The sequence below is a fragment of the Anolis carolinensis genome, chromosome 1 (genome assembly GCF_035594765.1).
Source record: "Anolis carolinensis isolate JA03-04 chromosome 1, rAnoCar3.1.pri, whole genome shotgun sequence".
Taxonomy (NCBI): domain Eukaryota; kingdom Metazoa; phylum Chordata; class Lepidosauria; order Squamata; family Dactyloidae; genus Anolis; species Anolis carolinensis.
Window position 1 is genome coordinate 124006395 of NC_085841.1, and position 23224 is coordinate 124029618.

General features: G+C 38.2%; 1 protein-coding gene across 6 annotated transcripts in view; it reads right to left on the reverse strand.

Moving 5' to 3' along the window:
• Positions 1–23224, reverse strand: part of smap1 (small ArfGAP 1) — a 102172-nt gene that overhangs the window by 73794 nt on the left and 5154 nt on the right. For 4 of the 6 annotated variants that reach the window (XM_008118938.3, XM_062982071.1, XM_008118908.3 and 1 more), the window contains exon 2: positions 13106–13195. The exons of the other annotated variants lie outside the window; for them this stretch is intronic. In XM_008118938.3, the coding sequence (XP_008117145.1) occupies positions 13106–13195 (90 nt within the window). The remainder of the gene's footprint in view (positions 1–13105; positions 13196–23224) is intronic. 6 annotated transcript variants of the gene reach the window in all.

Genomic DNA, 23224 nt, shown 5'->3' on the forward strand with positions numbered 1-23224 from the left:
CAAATAATAAAATAGGAACGCTATAAAAGCATTTATCCTGTCTGTAGTTTCTTATTCTTCCTTATACTGTATTTTAGAAGATTGTTTTGCCCATATTATGGAAATACAGTATAACACCCATAACCATAGGACTAGTGTCTGTGGTTTCACCTACCCACATTAACAAAATATGCCCTTTCTAGGAATTTTCTAGATCCACCAGCACAACTGTACGATACCTTCTGGTATTCATTTCAATAAGGTTCACTACTATCCATAGTTTCCTGTTTCATTGGTGCCATAATATATTGTAAAGTAATATTTGTTACTTCATCTCTGCCAAAAAATGCAGCAGATATTAGCCATCTCCAGAAATTACTACAAATCCCTGCTCTTCACTACTGACAGACTCATGAGATATTCAGATAACCGAACCACAGAACACAGCAAACCAGATTTACTGACATGTTTTATTCACTTGGATTAATGGCTCCATCTAGCGGCATATTGACTTTGTGCAAAAAGGAAACCGAGCTAATTTGTCCTTTCCACAAGCTAATAAATTATTTCTGGAAGATGTTAATAAGTTATCTTACTTGTATACAATATAGAATGCTACATAGCCTTTAAATAAAAGCTGTACTCCTCTCTTAGATGTGTATGTAACAATTCCTTTATTCGTTACCTATTATTTCTACAGGGCTTTAACTCTGTTTCTCATCTCTGCAGTTCTTAGAGGAGTATGAGACAGTTCAATGAGCTTTCCTACAATAATAGTCCGACAGCATCTTTCCTTATGAAGGAACAGATATTTGCCAGCCAGAAAAATACATTTTTCAGACAGTAAACTCAATGTATTCATACACACACAGACAATAATTTCACTGACGAGACATGATTTAACCAATATCAAAAGGTCAAACAGTATGCCTTCAGTATGACGTTTAACAGCATATTGCAGCAATGCAACACAAAAGATGCTGGTTTCCCCTATAGAAAAATAACCTCACCTATAGGTAATCAAAAAATAATAAAATCCCACAAATTCCTGTACCAAAATTTTCTCTGTCAGCTATGATGCCTTCCTGAAATATCTGACAACAAAAAACCCCTTTGAATACATTTTCCATGCCACAACTTGGAACTGAAATGGATCTAATTAGCATTGTTTCTACCTGAAATACACAATGAAGCTGAAAAATATTCTTAACGTGATACAAAAGTAAACAAAAGCACATTGGTATATGTTAGTTACATAAATATTCACAACTTTTGCTGAAATATGCCTTAAATACCATCTGGGGCAACACATTGCATCCAGAAATCACAAGAGCAATTGAATGGCACCTATTTAAGTCTCAGATTAAGAACATTTGTTTCTGGAAGGACCCATAATTGATTACAGAACATATTCTAAACCAACAGCATCAATAGCAAAGATGTAGCAAAATAAATCTGGGATAATGCTGTGCAGAAGTTGTAACCCATCATGGATAATATACACATATCTCAAAGTATGAAAATTCCCTGCACAACTCTGGTTTTCCATCAACAACTCTGGCTTTCCATCAACAACTTTGATTAAAGAACACCAGGTCAAGTATATTTCAATGCCAGGTCTTAACGTAACAAAACATATGCGTTGAAACTCCAACAAGATAACATTCTTGAATGCACAACTAAAATAACAGTGGGATGGTATAGAGAATAACATGGCTATGCTAGAATGGTGAGAAAAATCACATTTCTAGCTTTGTTAAAATCACAGGAGAAAAGTTTCAGGAGTTACTTTGGAACAAGAAACGTATTATGTATACCTTGGTCTAGAATAACATTATTACATTTTTCATACTAAAAGTGCAAGTTTTTCTGAAAGTAATTTCAGACAATTTGCCTTTTAAAAAATATATATATTGTTACAAACTGACTACAAAATCCTGAACTGTAAGGGACTCTTCATTTCTGCCAGTTATTAAAAGCAAGCAATAAATTGATGAATTAATAAATATAAAAACAGAAGAAACTATCAGCATCACTAAAACAGGGGAAATTATTTGTCTCTTTTAGCTCCTAGTCATGTCAAACTGATATAATACATTCATTCCCATAAAAAGAATGGAGAGATAAGAACTAAGACAGAAATTTCAATAATTAAAAAAGGAAGGGGGGTTAGCCTGAGAGAACACTTCTCTAGGAATCTCTTGGGTCTTCCAGCAAACTTCTATGCCCAACTTCTTAGCAAAGAATATCCCAATTTATTCATCTCCTGGACAGTGTTACCATAATGAATTTTGTAAGGGAGGGCATACATATTCCCAATAGACAACAAAGAGTGATACCGAGCAATGCATTAAGAACTAAAATAGCAGCCACCAATTAGTATATGTGGCTTTCTTAGTCTGCAATTAATTTGTAAAGGTGCTTCGTGATCCACATGTGGCCCAATCCATGTCAAGTATTTTGTTCTGTAAACCACATCTTATGCTCAGTTTCACCACATATATATAAGTTCCAATATGCATATGAACAAAGACATTGAGAATATATTGTTTACGTCCTTCTTATGTTTGAGGAAATATAATAAATTTCTTGAATTCTTGCTATAATCCCTTCCTAATTTTTGTATCTTTCCAGCAAGTAACACTTATATTTCTTATAACAATTTGAATAAAAATATTGTGAGGGGAATCAGATTATGCATCAAAAATAAGGACAGGGGATCTGTGGAAACATGGCAAGAATCGCAAATCTTATGGACAGCTTTCCATCGCCTAACCAAAAGTTAGGACACTTCCAGGTGCTAATCTAAAATTGCCGCAGGCAAAAATGAGCAACTGCATCAGATAAACAGCCATCAAAAAGTAACAAACAGTTCAGAAAACTAGTTTTCCATCTGCATGCATATAAAAAGCAGGCCTATTAGAGATAATCTAACACACCCTGTCCTTTCCCCAAAACCAGGATTCAAGAAGACTAATTGAAATATGTAAATACAGTATATCTCTGCTAAACCTGTAGTAGCATCCAGTAAGGAAATGAAAACCAGATCCAGCTGGACAATGGCATTGGAGTGTAAGGATTTAAACATCACCATTGTGTTTCCACATTTTTTTTCTATTTCAAAACTGTATTTATTTATTTATTTATTTCCATTATTTCCATTATTTCTATCCCACTCTTCTCACCCGAAGGGACTCAGGGCGGCTTACAAAACTGGCAGAGTTCAATGCCAATACACAACAATACAAAAGAATAAAACATAAGCAATTAAATACAGATTTAAAATAATACAAAATACTTGAGCCATTCATTCACAAAACATTGTATATAAATCTTAGTCCAGACCGAGTTGAAGCCAACAAAACTTATTCTTTGAATGCTTGCTCGCATAGCCAGGTCTTCACTTTCTTTCTAAAACTCAAAAGGGATGGAGCCTGCCAGATGTCACTAGGGAGGGAGTTCCACAGCCAGGGAGCCACCAATGAGAAGGCCCTGTCTCTTGTCCCCGCCAGCCGCACCTGTGACGCTGGCAGTACCGAGAGCAGGGCCTCCCCTGAAGATCTTAAATTACATGGTAGGTCATAGCAGGAGACATGTTCGGCCTTCCGACTGACCAGGAGGACCTCTGTCTTGTCTGGCCCTCATCCTGTCCGACACAGCTGCCAAGTTCAGGACCTGGACAGTCTCCTTAGTGACAGGTGGGAAGGAGTGACAGAGTTGGACATCATCTGCATAGAGATGACACCGCACCCCGAAACTCCTGATGATCTCTCCTAGCGGCTTCATGTAAATGTTAAACAACATGGGGGACAGTACAGAGCCCTGCGGGGCCCCACAAGACACCACCTGGGACCGACCCTCCAAGAATGAGTGGAGCCACTGCAAAACAGTACCTCCAAGCCCCATCCCCGCGAGGCATCCCAGAAGGATACTGTGGTCAACGGTATCGAAGGCCACTGTGAGGTCCAGCAGGGACACACTCCCTCTGTCTAGCTCCTGGCAAAGATCATTGACTAAGGCGACCAAGGCTGTCTCGGTATCATGCCCCGGCATAAAGCCAGACTGCGCCGGATCTAGAAAATCAGTGTCCTCCAAGAATGCCTGGAGTTGTGAGGCAACCACACGTTTCACGACCTTGCCCAGAAAGGGGAGCTTGGAAATAGGCCGAAAATTACCGAATTGAGTGGGGTCCAGTGATGGCTTCTTCAACAGCTGTTTGACCATGTATGACCATGAACTACCATTGGATAAAGAACAATTGGACAAATTTTAGTGGGGAAATGCTAATAAGCCTCTGCCTATGACTGCTGGTACATTATTTCTCAAAATAAAAGATTATTTGATCATGTCACATCGAGTTGTGTTCTCAATCTCTCAAGCAACCAATCACTACATGGAAATACAAACCATACAACAAAACAGTACAAAAAAGCATGCCTAAATGTCTCAAACACACAAAATGTTAAACAACATATATGTGAAAAACACCAAAATATGTCTTTAATACACAGAAAAGTTCTCAAAACTACAGAAATCAATGTGGAAATCAAAACCACAGAAATCAGCAAATTATTCATATAATCAACAAGATAAAGTGTTATCACATTCTATAATCCATCACAGAATAAATGTAGCAGAACAAGGATTTAAGATCACATCTTCCAACTATCGAGTTAAGCGAGTATGAATTATAAGATCATTAATACCTATACAATATACAGGGTATTTTGTGGATCTTTCACCTGTGTACTACCATTTTCCCTGTGAGTGTCACAAACAAAAACAAAAACAATTTCTGAATTTAAATTATTGTTAGATGGGCACATGACTAAAAGATTATTGCTGGACTCAATTCATTTGTCTACACATAAAGAAAAAAATTATTCTCCTGCCTAAGGAAAAGGTGGGGGGGGGGGGTTGTGTCAGGAGCGACTTGAGGAACTGTAAGTCGATTCTAGTGTGAGAGAACTGGCCGTCCACAAGGACATTGCCCAGGGGACGCCTGGATGTTTTGATGTTTTACCATCCTGTGGGACGCTTCTCTCATGTCCCCGTGTGGAGAGGTAGAGCTGACAGATGGGAGCTCACCCCGCCCCCCGGATTCGAACCACCAACATTTTGGTCAGCAATCCTACCGACACAAGGGTACTTTAACCTATTGCGCTACTGAGGGCTCCAAGGAAAAGGTTAATACAGAGTAAGGAAAAAAGTTTCAAAAGACCTTTATAGAAGTAACAGTGACCTTGAAACTAATATATGCTTATTCAATGGTCCAGGTTTAATGCTGAATGAAATTGTTCACAATTTGAGTTTGCTAACAAGATAGGATTGAAAGATCCTTGCCTAAATCACTGGACTTTCTCAAACCCCTTAAAGTTTTGCAAAACGGATAATTCCTGAATTTTATGTTACAGTTCTCTTTTATCATTTTGTAAATCCAGTCTGGTAAGTTATTGAGTTAAATCTAGCACTTCTACTTTCAACTGTAAAGAATTATATATTTGTGTGCTATATTAAGTGTTTAGAAGCCTTCTAAATTACAAATGCAATGGACATTTTTACCAGAGGAGGGCATACGTGTTTAGTTTGCCTTAACATACACGATGCTTAAAAGTCACCATTGTTTTTATATCACATATGCTGAACAAGTACATACCAGTGATTTTATGTATGTGTGTAATTTATTTCATACTGTTGTTAAATTTTACCTTCCGAGAACAAGAAAGAAATGGCAAAGAAAAGGCTACTGTTTGCCTTTAAAACTATCTCATCACCACTAGCCTACCTCATCCAATTCAACTGATTAATTAATATGCTCAACCAGCATTCACCTTTATTGTTTACTGGATTGAACCATGATTTTAACTATGCATATATGTGAGCACACATGCAATTAAAAGTAATTGTGTAAATAATTTTACACAATCTTGTTTTAAAGGTCTAAATCTAATGAGATGAGGATTTGGGGGCATATAACCATTTCTCCCAAGTCTACTCTGGTGCTGGAAAACTGCTCTGAAGTTTGTTTTTTTCCAGTGCAGTAGATAAACATTTTAGATATTCATAGATAGGTGTTTGTAGGAAGGGAGAAAGGTAACTTTATACCACTAATGTTTGTGTTCTAATCATAAAGTATTAATATAATACCAATAAAAGCATTTTTTTTGTTTTGAAAGGTTTTAAGAATGGAAGGTTTCCAAAAATAGGAAAGGGGGGGAGGGCTAAGAGAGTGCTATACTGCTCTCTAATTGTACTTGTTATCATATTATTCGCACAGTTTTAAATTGTTTCCAATGTTGTCAATGGTTTGATTCCGTCTTGATGTTTATCATTTCTACATTTTAAATGTATTTTTAATTGGTAAGCTAGGAGCCCTCGGTGGCGCAATGGGTTAAACCCTTGTGTGACAGGACTGCAGACCGATAGGTTGGTGGTTCAAATCTGGGGAGAGTGCGGGTAAGCTCCCTCTGTCAGCTCCAGCTCCCCATGCAGGGACATGAGAGAAGCCTCCCACAAGGATGGTAAAACTTCAAAACCTTCAGGCATCCCCTGGGCAATATACTTGCAGATGGCCAATTCTCTCACAACAGAAGCAACTTGCAGTTTCTCAAGTCACTCCTGACATGAAAAAAAAATGGGTAAGTTGTCTTGATGGCCACGTTTCTTAAAAAACTGCAATTTTCAACCATCATTAAAAGCAGCCCAATGTAGACATTTCAGTAGCTCATCTGGATGTAAATGAAACAAAAGTAAAGCCAATTTGCTTCTTCCAGTTACAGATGTAGTTGGCAAACCCACCAGAGAAGATAAAAAGACACCGTAAATACAGCTATTTCCCAAACATGCAAAAAACTTTATTTCACCCAAAAGATCCTCAAACAATACATGCCATCATTTACAGGAGAGCAATGCCTTCTAAAATTATCAGCAGTAAAGAAATTTTTTCACCATGATTCACACCTAAACTGCTTTCAGGCACTGGTCTGACTACCCCCATATAATCAGAGGAAGGCAAAGTTACATGGGTTGCTGTGAGTTTTCTGAGCTATATGGTCATGTTCCAGAAGCATTCTCTCCTGATGTCTGATAAATTCATTATGTAGGTTGGCCCTTGAATTGCATCCATAGCCTCTTAGCACTCACCTTGCCCTTTTACCCTCAGGATCCTTTCCTCAATCTAGTATTCAGGCACCAGGATGAAAGCTATCCTGGAGGAGGGTATTCTTTCGTCATAACTGAATCCTCCTTATCACTTCTTAAATGAAAGCAGCAAGACAGAGTTGTAGAAAATGAAACCAGTAAAATTTTATTATACAAACATGAACTCCCTGAACCCTTTTCATACTTCCAAGCTCATCAGATCAAACCCCTATTCAGAATTTATCTATTCCTCTCTTAAGTGCCCCTTTATCTTCTGATCTTCTCAAGATTTAATCCATTGGTATCAGCTCCTGTTTCTTTCTCTGTTTCCATCTGGTTCCAGCTAACCCTTTAACAGGCCTCTGGTTTTTACACCTGATCCCCCATAGCCTCTTCTTTTAGCTGTGATGGATAGGCTCTACCTAGTTTTGCCTAGCTTCTCACATCACCCATGTTATTAACATACTAATGCTGTTTCAACACAATTCTCTGGAAGACCTCTCTCAGTAGTTTTATTTGGTTGATGAATATGGCTCATATTCGTCACACTGTTAACTTGTTTTTCCTCTCACATGACTCAACTCCCTAGATTTTCTGATTAAGGCTGAAGCTAATCTTGTGCTTTAATGAGTTAATTCATTTTCGGCAATTCAAGTTAGTTAAGGTAGGCAGCTGTCCCCTCTGTTAGACTCCGTTAAACAGGAAAGTGTCAGGAGGATTAGAACTGCAAGAAATGCATCACACAGCTCTTTTGCAACACAGAATAAGCTGCATGCTTTCTTTGGGAGGAGAGCTAGACACAAAAATTATTCTGGGCCCCAGGAGCAAAGAAGAGTCGGGATTAGGAAACATCTTAAAAAATGGAAAGGAAAAACAAATGTAAGTCCTAACCAGCAGTGAACGGGGGTGGACCAATCTGTATTCTTAACAGGATATTGTGGCTTGTTTCCACAGGCCTAAATGCACAAATGTTGGAATGTTTCTGAAGGGTGAAGTTGGAGATGTTGCAACTTTTTTCAGTTTTCTTCCTCTATTTATTCTATTCTATATAATACTACATATCATTGTAAATAAACAATGGATATTATCTGGAGTTGTCTACAACAAAGCTCCTATATAATCCCACAATTGTGTTGTCAAAGACTTTCACGGCTGGAATCACTGGGTTGCTGTGAGTTTTCCGGGCTGTATGGCCATGTTCCAGAAACATTCTCTCCTAAATTTTCACCCACATCTATGGCAGGCATCCTCAGAGATTGCCTCACAATCTCTGAGGATGCCTGCCATAGATGTGGGTGAAATGTCAGGAGAGAATGCTTCTGGAACATGGCCATACAGCCTAGAAAACTCACAGCAACAAAATCCCACACTTGTTTGTTATTGCTCATAGAGATCTTGACATTCTAGATAACCCCACACGATTTCCCACACTCTCAGTTTTTCTCGTTCTTCCCTCTCTTCTGTTTTTCATCTAGCCTCTGCTTCAGAGGTTTAGATGCTTTCGGGAGCATCACTGACACTACTAAGATGTTAAGATGTTTGTAGAAACAGTGAGCTTGTACAATACCTGATCTTTGGAGATGCAAGCATTTGAACTTTGAGTTCTTGATTCTTGAATGCAAAAAACATGCTCCACTACTAAATTTTGTAGATTGGATTTCTTGATTGGGAAAGAGGAGGCAGAAAAAATAATGTAACGATTCAGATTGCAGGAAAAAGTGTTCTGTGTATGGCTCAGAAACACTCAAAACATTATCAATTGAGAATTCTTTACTCACTCAATTCTTGATTCACTAAGTAATCCTTGAAGCCAGCAACTTACTGCTGTACTTGCCCCAGATCAATGTCTTCAAGCTGATTAAACACATCATTCCTTACTAAGATTTAACATCATACCTTATTAACCTTTAACAAACAAGGTATTAGAAGGTTGGCCATTAGGGTATATTTTGGCATTCGTTAAAAGCATAGAAAGAACACACCAACAATTTTTATCAATGGCAGACTTCTATAAGCCAGCATGTCTGTGTGTATTACTATAGAGTCTATATGTTATTGTTACATGTGTTAATCAAATTTTACAAAAGTTATAAGAGTTGAAAATGGTTTTTTTCAACTTCCTGCTAGAACCCTTTAAAGACAACAGCATTATTTCATGAATATGAGAGATTAACCACTTTACAGTAACTCTCCTTATCATTGGCTTTGCTTTAGTTTCAGTTATCTACAATCAACTTCAGTTTAAAAAATATTCAGTAGAAAATCAGAAAAATCAATAATTTGTAAGTTTTAAATTATGTGCATATCTCTTATTAAAGTATATTGTTAATAGCTCTTCTATTTTATTGTTAGTTATTGTTACTAGCTTCATACTATATCTAATTTATAAATTAAAAATACAGAAATTCACACAGGGTTTGGTATTGTATCTGCAATTTTAGGCATCCACTGGGGATCTTCAAACGTATCCCACACAGATAATGGAGGGCTACTGCATTACCTGTTTTCTACATGACATTCATTCATTAATGTTTCAGGTGCTGCCACATTAGTATGCATGCTTTTTGCTTGCTGTAAAAAAGATGTCACTTGGTGGAACCCTATCTGCTCAGCTGCATCAGAAGTAACGTGTTCTTCATAGTATTTGTATTAGCATATTTTCTAAAGTCATTATCCTAGATCCATGCAAATAGGAAGCTCTAATCTTGCAGCAAGCATTGCAGCTGTCATACTAACATCTTTCCCACAGCATATTTCTGCAACCCCAAGGTCCTCACACAGTATTATGAGGCTGGAAGAGACCACAAGTGCCATAAGGTTCAACTCCCCTGCCATGCAAGAATAACAAAATCAAAGAACTCCAGACACACGATCACCACTCGCTATTTAAAAATCTCCAAAGGAAACACCACCACACTGAGCAGCTCTAACATCAGGAAGTTTTTTCTAATGTTTAGGTTACATCTATTTCCCTGTAGTTTGAATCCATTGCTCTATCTCCTAGTCACTTGAAGAGCAGAAAACAATCCTAGTCCATCTTCAAATACAACACCCTTTCAAATGTTTTGACGTGGTTATCAGGTCATCTCTTAACCTTCTCTGCTCCAGGCTAAACATACCCAGTTCCCTGTGTTTCGCTTTTTCTAGATCTTCTTAACATTTGGATCATCCTCCTCCTGACACATGCCAGCTTGTCATTATCATTCTTTAGTGTCCAGAATTGGACACAGTAATCCAGGTAAGATCTAATCAAAGCAGAATAGAGTGGGATTATGACTTTCCTCTATGAAGACACAATGCAGCCTAGAATCTCATTGGCTTTAACTTCTTTTCAGCTTGTAGTCTGCTGAGACCCCTAGATCCCATTCACATGCACTGTGGTCAAACCAGATAACATCTATCCTATATCTGTGCATTTTATTTCTTCAGCCTAAGAGTAACCTTACATTTTTCCCTGTTGAAATTTTGATAAGTCTTGTTCAGCCCTCTTAATGTGTACATTTGATGTCCTCTGGCGTGTTAGGTACCATTCCTAATTTGGTGTCACCTGCAAATGAACAAACACACCCTCTTTGTCTTTCAGATACTCTTTTGGGGAATGAGAGATAAAGTATAAGCATAAGGTAAACAACAACCAGTGCCCCCCAGGGTCTACAAGAGAAATAAAGCAGGCTTCATGTTCTTTGTAAAAATGTATGAAGCAAGTTGATTTACAAATACAATGGGTCTTGGTATCTACTCGGTTTGATTACAGGACTCCACATGGACATCAAATTCCATAAATGTTCAATTGTAGAGAATGGCGTAGTGAAATTGTGTCTCTGATGCAAAATGGTAAACAATTCAGATGAGTGCCAGAGAAAGCATGAGGATTTGTGACTTCCAAGAAATATTAGGACAGTTGAAATTTCCCATTCCTACTACATCTCCCCTTTCCAAAGGTTTGGTCATTGATTCCAAGAAGGCATCTGCAAAGTCTTCAATATGGATTGGAGGTCTGTAGCAGACCTCCCACAATCAGATCAATGCTATTTCCTTCCCTTATTTTTTACACAGAAGCTCTCAGCCTGACTTCCAGGATTTAAGTCCTGGAACAAGGGTGTTGTTGTAATTGGGCCAGGGGGCAATAATACTACTACTAGTAGAACTGCTAGCAGGAGGAAAAGAGCTAATGGTGAGCAGGTGTTTGATGAGGAACAGCAAACAAAGCGGGTCCGGGAAATACTTATGGCTCCTTCTGAGGAAGAAATGTTTGAAGGCTTCTCTAGCGATGAGGAGTCAATGCTGGAAGAAGATGGGTTAACAGAGAGTAGAGGAACTAAAAGGACAACTCGGGAGCAAGAGTCAGGTGAGGAGAGGGAAAGGAAGAAAATCTGGAATTTACTTACTGCTCCCACGGAAGATGAAACTTTTGAGGGTTTTTCTGGGAATGATAGGTCCGGGAGTGAGATGGAAAGTGCTGCAGATTGGACTCAAGTAAATGTGAATACAGAGCCAGTTTCTGGGGGTGCATCAGGGGATTGGCAAACTACTGATACACCAGGGACATGGGGAGATCTAAGTCTTGAACAAAGATGGAGGGAATGGAGGGTTGATGGGCGATGTTCATGTATGGGATCAAGATCAGCTGTGGATAATGATGACAGGGCGGAGGCCTCATCATCGTCGTATAACGATGAGTAAGTTAAAAGTGGAGTTGGAAGTAAAGACTCTTTGCAGAAGGCAAGATGTCATTTTGGACATTGGATTGTCACTGCCTGTTCTTCTGTTGGGCTTGGATCCTGGCTGTACAGCTTCGTGTTCCTGAATTCGGTTTGGCTCCTGACGACGGCATAGCTTCTCTCGGTTCCTGAATTCGGTTTGGCTCCTGACAACGGCATCGCTTCTCCCAGTTCCTGAATTCGGTTTGGCTCCTGACGACGACATCGCTTCTCCCGGTTCCTGAATTCGGCTTGGCTTTTAACAACGGCATCACTACTCCCGGTTGGCTTTCCTTTGGTTCCTGGATTGGGCTTGGCTTTTGGACAACGGCGTCACCTGCTCTTGCTACGGGGTGTGTTTGGCCCTTTCTTGGCTTTCCATACCGTGGTTGGGCGTGACTGTAGTTTCAGTAGACTCTTGGCTGGAGTTAAACCGGATTATCAAGCTAAATAAGACGGATTATTTTCTGTTTCCGCATTTTTGCCTTTCTTGAAGCTAATGACATTTACTTTTACCAGGAACACTGAAGTTAAGTGTTTTTGGGTTCACAATATTATTTATTAAACGTTTGTTCTTCCTACTTGTGTGCGGCTTTTTCAAAGGGGTCTGTGTTCTGACAGGTGTAAATATATTTGACATACAATTCTGCTGTTCACTGGTTCCTGTGGTTTATTTCTCTGAGGTTATACCTTTATATTACAACATGCTAATCCTGAGATTTCAGTGATACCTTCAGTGATGCATAATTAATCCCTACTCTATGAATTAACGTAGAGACCTCTAAGACCATGGACCTTTCCCTTTAGCCATTTAAGGTTTTTTACCTCCACTGTTGGGATCTTGTACTATGTGCTCTGTTCTCTCCATATCTTTCAGACTATTGTCTACAACAGCCCTCCCCTGCCCCCAAATCAATTATCTTCTGTTTTCAATGAAGCTCTGAAGAGGATTTAAAAGGCATGTGAATTCCTCCTGAAATGTCACTAAGTTACAACTAAATGGACAGTGGCACCCCATGGAGGTTTTATAGGAGTCTTATCAGTCAATCTGGGGCATAAGTATTTTCAAACAACCCCAATATTTCATAGGTGAGAAGCTTGAGATTCCCTTAGGGAGGCAATGAAGCCCCCAACCACAGGGGACACTCTAATCCTAGTCAGGAAAAGTACAGTTAGTAGAAAAAAAAATAATGTGCTTAGTTAATTATTAATGTTTTCAAAAGGCTAAATTGGCTGCATTTTACATTACAAGGGAGAGAATCACAATTACATTTATGTATACCTACCATTTAAATTTCCACTAAATGTGTTAAACAAAGTTTGACAATGAAGAAAAATGCCATCCATGAATTTAGTCCCTTGTCCTTGTTTTAAATCTGGGAGAGAAGGAAGAAGATGCATCGATTAGAAAACCCCTTCTTTTGTTTTGCCTTTCTTCCCTTATTTTAATCTCATTTCCTTACCCCTTTTCTTTCTTACTGGTTCCCATGTGGAAAGCACCAGATGGGAAATGTTAGAAATTAGTTAGCTCATCAGCATAATCTTTCATTTAATGAAATAACAATTCAATTACTGAAACTCTAACTTAAGCCAATAAACTCATAAATGTATAAGACAGCAGCACTGGTATACTCAATAGTGCTATCTTACCCATCCATCAATAAAGATACACAGAATGTTGGGGTGAGACCAACAGCAGAACATTGTAAAAGACTGAGCTTTGTTACAAATGGCAAGGAAGGTTCACAGTTCAATCATTATTCCTGTCCGCACCCATGGCCTTTAAGAAAATACAAATAAAAATATAAATATCTGTCTCAAAGTCTATAATTAGAATATAGGCCATGCAATCATAGATGTTCCCCCTCTGTGAATTCTCATGCACTCTTTGATGGTAGCTACACAATTCTTTCATTATGAGTTCTGTCGTTTTCTCATGATATCCCATGGCCCAACCAACATCATTCTTTGTACATGACCCAAATATTTCCATCATTTTACTGGACAACTCTAAAGATCAAGGGCTTGTGAACTTCTGGCCAGAGACAAAACATATTTTTCCTATAATAAATTTCCAATCTACATTTACAAAGGAGGTTTTGACTGTTTTCTGTGTCTTCAGAAGATGAATGGCCTTTCCTTCTTCAAGCTGAAGAGACATGAAGCTTTTTGCTAGTTGTTTAAAAATTACGAGTTTTCTTTTTAATCAACAGCCTGCAAACATGACTCCACACCCCCTTTATACAAACTGGGTGTGTGCTAGTACTGATGCACATCTCAATTTTGAACATACAGTAGAGTCTCACTTATCCAACACTCGCTTATTCAACGTTCTGGATTATCCAACACATTTTTGTAGTCAATGTTTTCAACACATTGTGATATTTTGGTGCTAAATTCATAAATACAGTAATTACTACATAGCATTACTGCGTATTGAACTACTTTTTCTGTCAAATTTGTTGTATAACATGTTTTGGTGCTTAATTTGTAAAATCATAACCTAATTTGATGTTTCATAGGCTTTTCCTTAATCCCTCCTTATTATCCAACATATTTGCTTATCCAACATTCTGCCAGCCTGTTTATGTTGGATAAGTGAGACTCTACTGTATATCCCTATTTTGAGATGTTTCTCCCTATGCTTCTTGGTGCCAAATACATGTGCAAACATTACATCTTTCCTATTATTCTACAGTCATGTCAAAGGGTTTTCTTTTTACGCTTGCCAATTTCTAATCTTAAATTATAGATTATATTTATAGTTATAAAGTTTACATGTCATAATTCAAACAAAGTTACTGTAAATTTATTGTATTTTTCTATGACTCACAAAAAACCCCATCAATGATAAGAATGCCAATTTCTCCAAAGGTATTAAATTTTATGTGAAACACACTGCTTAAGGGAAAGCAAAGACAACACTAGTAACTCAACTATTCACATATTTGCCCAGAAACAAAGATAACTTACAATTCTAAGTCCTAAGCATGCATGAAACAGTACTTAAGGGTTGTATCGGATTTCATGCAGATTGTATTTCCTGCTATAACAAAATTGAGAAATCGATTTTATCTATGAAATAATTGCTAAATGAATGCATTAAATGCCAACTGAAAAAGAAATGCCAGTGTTTACTGCAAAAGCTTCCATGGATTTCCCACCAAGAGAATGAGGACTGAATAATTTTTTAGAAAAACTTGTGAATTACACTGTAGACTTTAAGCAATAACATTAAACTTATATGGAACAATTGGTCCTATTTTGTCACAAAGAAATAATGGACATGCAACAGTCCAAATCCTTCCCCAGCTTTGAAGAGATGCATCGCATTAAGAGATGTTTATTCCCATGCTTGTTGCAGGCTGATATATGTACAGTATATCCACATTATCGTCTATTCAGAAGGTTATGATTAAACATTTTCTTCCTTGACTGATAGAAGAAAAATGTTGGCAGTTCAAGACTCCAGCTACTTCTAGAAAAAATACTGAATAACTACTGTCTTCTAATTTTGTGTTAACATGTTTTCCCATGATGAAGTGGAGAGAAAAATGGGATTAATATAAGTGTTAAGATAAATTACACTACAAATTTTTGTAGTACATTAAAGACTGACAGGTTTTACTCAGAATAGGTTTTTCATAGACTTCAACCCACTTCATCAAATCCAGTGAAACCCTACATCCAATAAAATTTATTAGTCCTGAAAGTATCAGGGACTCTGTTTCTTCTGCTAAAAGACTCCAAATAAACTGTTTGCTGACATGACTACTGGAATTAGGATATGGAGAAATTGGCAGGGTATTATCTTAACTACTACTACTAGAGTCACAATATCTTCTAGAATGTATTCAAAATTCACCGCACCTCAAGTGAACACAATACTGTCATTCCCAGCAGCTGTAAAGGATGTCACATCATGTATTGGTGGAGGATTTCAAAATTAGGGCATATGGATGTGATTGACCAAGGCGTGTTCGTTAAGACAGTGAACCTCACTTGACAGGTACTGCACAAACAGGTTATAAATATTAGCCCTTCTTGTCATTGCTAATTACATGATCCGAATGACCAAAACAAAGTCTTCCTGAGATGCAATAGACAACACTTGGTCCAGTTGTAAAGTAACCTCATTTACACATTAAGGGTTGACTCTTTACAAAGACTCACACTCAACACCACTGCATGGAAGGGCAGGGCTGTACCAAAGGGGGAGGGGGTTAGGGGTTCACCCCCCCCCCCCAAATTTCAGGGTTTTTTTTTTTAAACTGGTTTAATCATGAATTTTAACTGATTAACCAAATCCCCATGAGAGTCCACTGAAGTTTATCAATGGAACCTGATTTCTAAATTATTTTGTGTTATGGAACTACTGTTCATGATTTGCTTAAAAAAAGTTTCAAACCCCGCCCCCCGAATTTTTTTCTGGCTATGGTCCTGTGGAAAGGGTTTGTTTAAAAGTGACATCTTCTTAATGTTTCAGTAAATTCCTGTTGGTAAGTCAGGATTCTCCCATTCCAAAAACTAGAATCCAAGAACTTGGGTAGCATATGATGCAATAGTTGGCATATCTCATCTTTGCTTATACAAAACTAAGACAATGTTTTAAAATTTTATTTGGGAGCAGGTTTTACAGAATTCAGTGGAAATATTTGTTAAAAGGCATGTGCAAAATTGCATTATGGGGCATTTATAGTTTTTAAATAGCAATTCTGTCAGAGTAATTTGCAGCGCAGTAGTAGTTGGATGGAATCAGTGGAACGCAGAACGAAGAGACACCCAGAGACTTTGGTAAAACTATATACAAGTTTTACTGCAAGCAGTAATAATCAAGACAGACTTGCTGACAAACACAGAACTTAACACCTAGGCAGACAGCACTCGACTCAACTCAGAACTGAACTGATGCAATCAGCAATGCACACACACTTGTGTCTGGATACTCCCCAGCTCCAGCCACACATCAAGGACATCACAGCGTCTTAGCAATTAACTCTTTCCAGACTATAGTACACTCAGGATGATGCAATCAGTATGCAATACAGGCAAGACACAAATTTCATTTAAACACTACCGATACACAAATCCCACATTAACAAATTCCATATATGCTTACCCAAAACCATGATCCTAAGCTATAAAGGGCAAATATAGATGGAATTGCCACTAACATCATGCAGAACAGTGGTTCCCAATCTTTGGGCCTCCAGGTGTTTTGGGCCTCCAGGTGTTTTGGACTTCAGCTCAGGGATTTCTGGGAGTTGAAGTCCAAAACACCCGGAGGCTCAAAGGTTGGGAACCACTGATTGTGTATGGTGGGGTAGAGAGGCTGATATAGCTTCAACATTTCCAGAAATTTTATATCATTAGTTAGAGGAAAAGAATGGAAAATGGAGAGCAATACCAAAAATAAAAGTTGGCATGAACAACAATTACAAATCTGTACAAAGTACAAACAATTGTTCTGGATTACTTTCTTATTAATTTTGCCACTTTGTTACCCAAGATTCCGAATGTAAATGCTAATTAATATTTAGCATAACACGGTACTTTTCCCACCAGAGCAGAGCCAGTCCAACAATGAGGCGAATTAAGCGGTCGCTTGGGGCGCAAAACATACGAGGGCACAGTCGAGACTGCTTTTTCTGTTGATTTGTTGTAAAACATGATGTTTTGGTGCATAATTTGTAAAATCTTAATGTAATTTGATGTTTAATAGGCTTTTCCTTAATCCCTCCTTATTATCCAACATTTTCGCTTATCCAACGCTTTTATTTTTTAGTTATTGGTTTGTGGCAGGGGCGCCAAAATTCTGTTCACCTACACTTGAAAAATACCTAGGGCCGGCTCTGCACCAGAACACAAAATATTATTTTAAATATTGCCTTACAGCTCCTTAATCAAAGAGAAGCTGTTTTCCATTCAGCAAATCTTCAAACCGTTTGAAAAACTACATGAGAGAAACATAGTGGATTTGGGAAACCAAATAATAAAGCCTCAGCAATTCTACTATATGGGTCACTGCAATATTCAGTGCTTCTAGGGGCATGTCTACTAAATTACTCTTGAAATCAGACTTCTCTCTTAATTCTCTCTGTTTCAACATTCACTACAAGCTGCTCAGTATTTGTTAGGAAGGCAACTTCCTGATGTGCGTTCAGGCAAAGCAAGCATCGGCTCACTGCTATGAGTCATGCCTTTCCTCGCTATGTATAGCAGAGGAAGGGCAGCACAATGAAACAGCAAGGAAGTTCTAGGTCAAACCTTGCATGGTGCCACAAAGCCAGTTTCCCTGACTTTAGCAAAAGGCAATGAGCTAATTCATTTAAGGCTCTGTGGGCTAGTTTATAGTTTAAAAAACTGTCTACTATCACTCCTTAATACTAGGGCCCCCAGTGGCACAATAGGTTAAACCCCTGTGCCGACTGAATTGTTGACCTGAAGGTTGGCGGTTCGAATTCATGAAATGGGGTGAGCTCAAGTCTGTCAGCCCTAGCTTTCTGTGCGAGGACATGAGAGAAGTCTCCCAGCAGGCTGGTAACATATCCAGGCATCACCTGGGCAACAGTCTTTGTAAACGGCCAATTTTCTCACATGAGAAGTGACTTGCAGTATATTCTTAATTCACTTCTGACACAATAAAAAAACAAAAAAATACTTACTACTGCTGTATCTACTCATGCATGAATCGAATCATGTATAAATCAAGGATAGGTTTTGGGGTCAAAATTATGGATTTTGGTTTCACCCAAAAATAAGTTGAGGGTCATTCTGCAGAGATGGGAAAGCACAAATGCCACTTCAGGGGGCCAGCTGCCATTTCCACGCCCAGGTAATCAAAAAGTGGTGCCACAATTGAGAGAGGGTCATTCCTTCTTTTTAGGTTCCCCCAGGATGGACTAAGCTCTTGCTTTTCACCACTCTACTCAGAGAAGGCTATGCTTCCCTTTTTTATAAGCGTACAGTGTTCCCTCACTTATCGAGGGGGTTAGATTCCAGGACCACCCGCAATAAGTGAAAATCCGCAAAGTAGGGACGCTATTTATTTATTTATTTATTTATTTTATTTACGGTATTTATATTCCGCCCTTCTCACCCCAAAGGGGACTCAGGGTGGATCACATTACACATATAAGGCAAACATTCAATGCCATAACATAGTACAGAGACAGAGACAGATTTAGTAATAATAATAATAATAATAATAATAAAACTTTATTTATACCCTGCCACCATCTCCCCAATGGGGACTCGGGGCGGCTTACATGGGGCCACGCCCAAAACAATACAATGTAAACAGCATATAAAAGAACAGCACAACACAATACAATAAACAATACAGTAAATAATATCCATTACAAAATAAAACAAGGAGACAATAAAAACAAGGGCAGACCACATGAACATTAAGTTAAAACTCGGGGTGAGAAAGACATAAAAATAAAAACCACAGCGAACAGGGTCATAAGGGAGTGGGGTATTCTGGAGGATAGATATTAGAGGGAGCAACGGAAAAGAAATATAAAATGGTTACTTTATACATTATTTTAGTAGTTATACACTATTTTAAATCTTCATCAACCAATCGTGTGTTGATAAATCGCTTTCTCCTCCCGTTGCCGCTTGGGCTCCTTTTCTCTCCCTTCAGCTTCTCCTCCCTCCCTTCCTTAGGCTGTAAATTGTAATTTTTTATGATTTATAATATTATTTTAGAGTTTATTGAAAAAACGCAAAACAGTGAATCCACAAAAAGCGAACCACGAAGTAGTGAGGAAACACTGTAAAGCTACAGTACTCACACCAACCCATCAATGTCTACCCAGAGATCTAAAATTTCTAGACATATGCATGAGTATATAGCAGCTATGGGCAAACTTTACTCGGCCTTTTAATTGTGTTGTTAGATTGGTTTTATTCTTATGTTGCATCATTTTAACTGTTTTAATTATATTTTTAACTGTTTACTATAAATTAATCTTTGAGATTATAATTTTGGGAATAAGGAGCCCATGGTGGCACAATGGTTTAAACCTTTGTGCCGGCAGGACTGCTGACTTAAAAGTTGGGTTGATGACCTGAAGGTTGCCGGTTCAAATCCGGAGAGAGTGAGGATGACAGCTACAGCTCCCCATGAGGGAACATGAGAGAAGCCTCCCACAAGGATGATAAAACATCAAACATCCGGGCTTCCCCTGGGCAACGTCCTTGCAGACGGCCAATTCTCTCACACCAGAAGCGGCGTGCAGTTTCTCAAGTCACTCCTGATAAGATAAAAAAATTGGGAATGTGCACAGATTACTTTATAGTAAACAGTTTAAATATAATTAAAATTGCTAAAACTGCACCATATGGGAATAAAATCAATCTAACTATACAATTAAAAGGCCTAGTAAAGAAATATTACTCTAGTAATAGAATAGATTTCAGGGTGAAAAAACACAAAAGTGTTAAAATGTCTAAGAAAAAATGGTGGTAACAGCAGCATGGTGTCAAGATCAGACACACTTCCCTCAGGAAGGCAGTATAAATGAAACATGATGCTGTAATTACATTAATTTTGAGAGGAAAAACTCCTTCAATAATTTGGGCCTCATGCCATTTCAAGTTTTGAATTGGCTTCAGTAGCCAAAAAAAAAAAAGCCCCACAAAAACACAAAAATTCCAATGTTGTTCTTTCAGCATTGACATGACATGGCATAATCTACATAAATCATATAGTATTCTAGCAGCTAAATTTTGTACTTACTGAAGTTTTGCACCATTTACAAGAGTAGGGCCATTACAATAATCCATACCAGGGTTTACCAGAGCATGAATATACATGCTCAGGATGTAACAAGTGAAACTAATCCAAATTGGACCAGATGACATCCCTTCTGGTACAGTTTCAGTGATGGCATCAAAATCAGATTGAATGTGACTAATCTAACAAACTAGTCACAGCATGGTCTTCTTTAGAAGAGAAGGACATAAAGCTGGAATAGCAACATAAAATCATCTGAGATTGAGGACACAAGATTGCGTTTTCTGAAGTGATCAAAGCAGCATAACTATTGTAATAATGAGGAGCATCTGTAGAAGACTATGGTACAAAAAAGAATTTGAAAAAGGCATAATGAATCAATAGCATAGAAGATTAATTTAATCAGAGAGGTATTTTGTTAGTGATAAGGAAATATGACAGTGATATTCCCTTCAATAAACAGCTGGTAAAGTTGGAAACCGAGTTCACATGTCAGAAGATTAGAATCAGGTTTTGACCATCTTAACCATCATTCTGCTACTTTTCTTGGAACTCCTGGCTTCTTTCAGGACTTTCAATCATGGTATCTACTTGGACTAGTTGTCCAGTCTAAGGCATTGTGCTTTAGTACTTTTGTGTGTACCTGTCTGGATAGATGAGAAAACAGCCTTCTGTATGGCTCTGTTTTGTGTTCTATGCTTTCTAGCATCAGAAAATACCCAGTTGAACTTTTCATAGATCTGGAATGGGGTACCCGCATGCTGATGATACTAGGTCTACTTTTGTCAGATCTAGATGAGGCAGTAGAAATACTAGATCAGTGTCTGGGATCAGTATCTGGGATCAGTTATGTGCTGAATGAGCACCAAAACCCTGAAGTTTAAACTCAAGATGATGGGTGCTTCATTTGTCTTGGGAGTTGGTTTCACCTACTCTTGGCGGAGTTTTGTGCTTTTTAAATTAGGGGCAGAGATCATGTAACCCTTTTTATATCAGAGGCCCTAGGGAGCTTACCATCAGCTGCACAGACTGTTGGGGCATAAAATGCAACAACATCTGGAGGGCCACATCATCTTAAAAGGCCAGGCTTGTATTTTGAAGATTTTTTTTTATTCACTCACTTCTATAGCATATTTGATTAAGACATGTACCAGATGTGATCCATCATAGAAACAAAACACCTAAATGCTCTTAACTGTTTTCTTGCAACAATTCTGCAAAGTGTTCGGATTGCCCCTGAAGGCGTCTGTGACTGTGGTTGGACTAAAAAAAATTCTATATAACTGATACAAATGAAACCTACCATTTCCAGTTCTTGATCTACATTGCTTAGGACAATTTCAATAATATCAAGCTGTGAATCTTTGGAAATGTCTGAAGAACTGCCTGTTCCATTAAAATCTATCCAAGCTAATTTTGGAGGCTCAAAATTATCTGTAGAGGCTGGGTGGCTGATGAGACAGTGCCCCCTAAATGGAAGTGAGTCTTCTGCCAAATCTCATGCCTTTTTTGGATGAAGGCATGGGGCATATTTTTAAATGGCTAAAGCAAAAGAAAAGATGTATTGGTGTGCTTCTTGGTCAAGAAGAAGCGAAGCACAAACATATTTGATAAATCTTTCATAAAGGGCTCAGTTTATTAAAGCACCTACCATTTCTACTGTTCTAAAAAGAATGTAGGCTAGTTTTATTTAAACTGCAACATAAATTGTGTGTGAGTGTGTGTGGGGAGGTTCCTTTGAATTCTGGGAAATAAAATATACTCACTTAAATGGAGTGTTAATGTTAATCTGCCAAGTCAGTGATACTTATTCACAGCTAAGCATGCTTCAAACTCAAGCAATGGTTGGCAACAGCAGACAATATATGCAAATCCTTATAATCCCATACACCAAGTTACATATTCTTCACAAAATATTGCATATTTCTCCTTGCAGCATTATTCCAAAGCAATCTTTCAGCTACAGGGCTTATCACTCCCAACAACATCCATGGTGGCTAGAATATGAGGAGAGTTGTGTTCCAACTTATGTGAAGCTAGTGCTGGTCAAAATTTAAAGGACTATGCTTCTTTCAAAATAGATGAGTTTCAAAAGCGATTTGCCACAAGCATAAGGGTCTGTTATTAAAAGGGGTGAGGAATGTAAAATTTGCTTGTGTACTATCCATTCCTAAGCCCATGAACATCTTCTAAAACATCTGCAGTCCTCATAAACATGTCACTGCTGACTTGAAGGATGAGTCCTAGCAGTGAAACAAAAAAATGGGGAAAGCTTTTGGGCCTACCTCCTGGCAATACCAGCTGAAATAATGTCCAGTTGTCATGAGGGGAAGGGAATCCACATGAAATTAGATTTTAAAAAAGCGGGCACACCCCAAGCCAACCATGAAAAAAGCTTTTAAACTATCTTAATGAGCACACAGAGACAAAAACTGAGGACCACAAAAACCACTTTCAGGAAGCAGTCATTTCACAGAGAGGAAAGGTACAAAGTTAAGAGATAACATAGCAAGCCAATGCCAATGTTGGTCAAAAATGACAATCGATTTAATTAATCCAGAGTCCCTGAAATCTGCCAAACCTTTACACAGCTGCTGTCGCCACCCCTTTTCATGTCCTTTGACCACTAGCACCACTAAAGAGAAACAGGCAATGACAA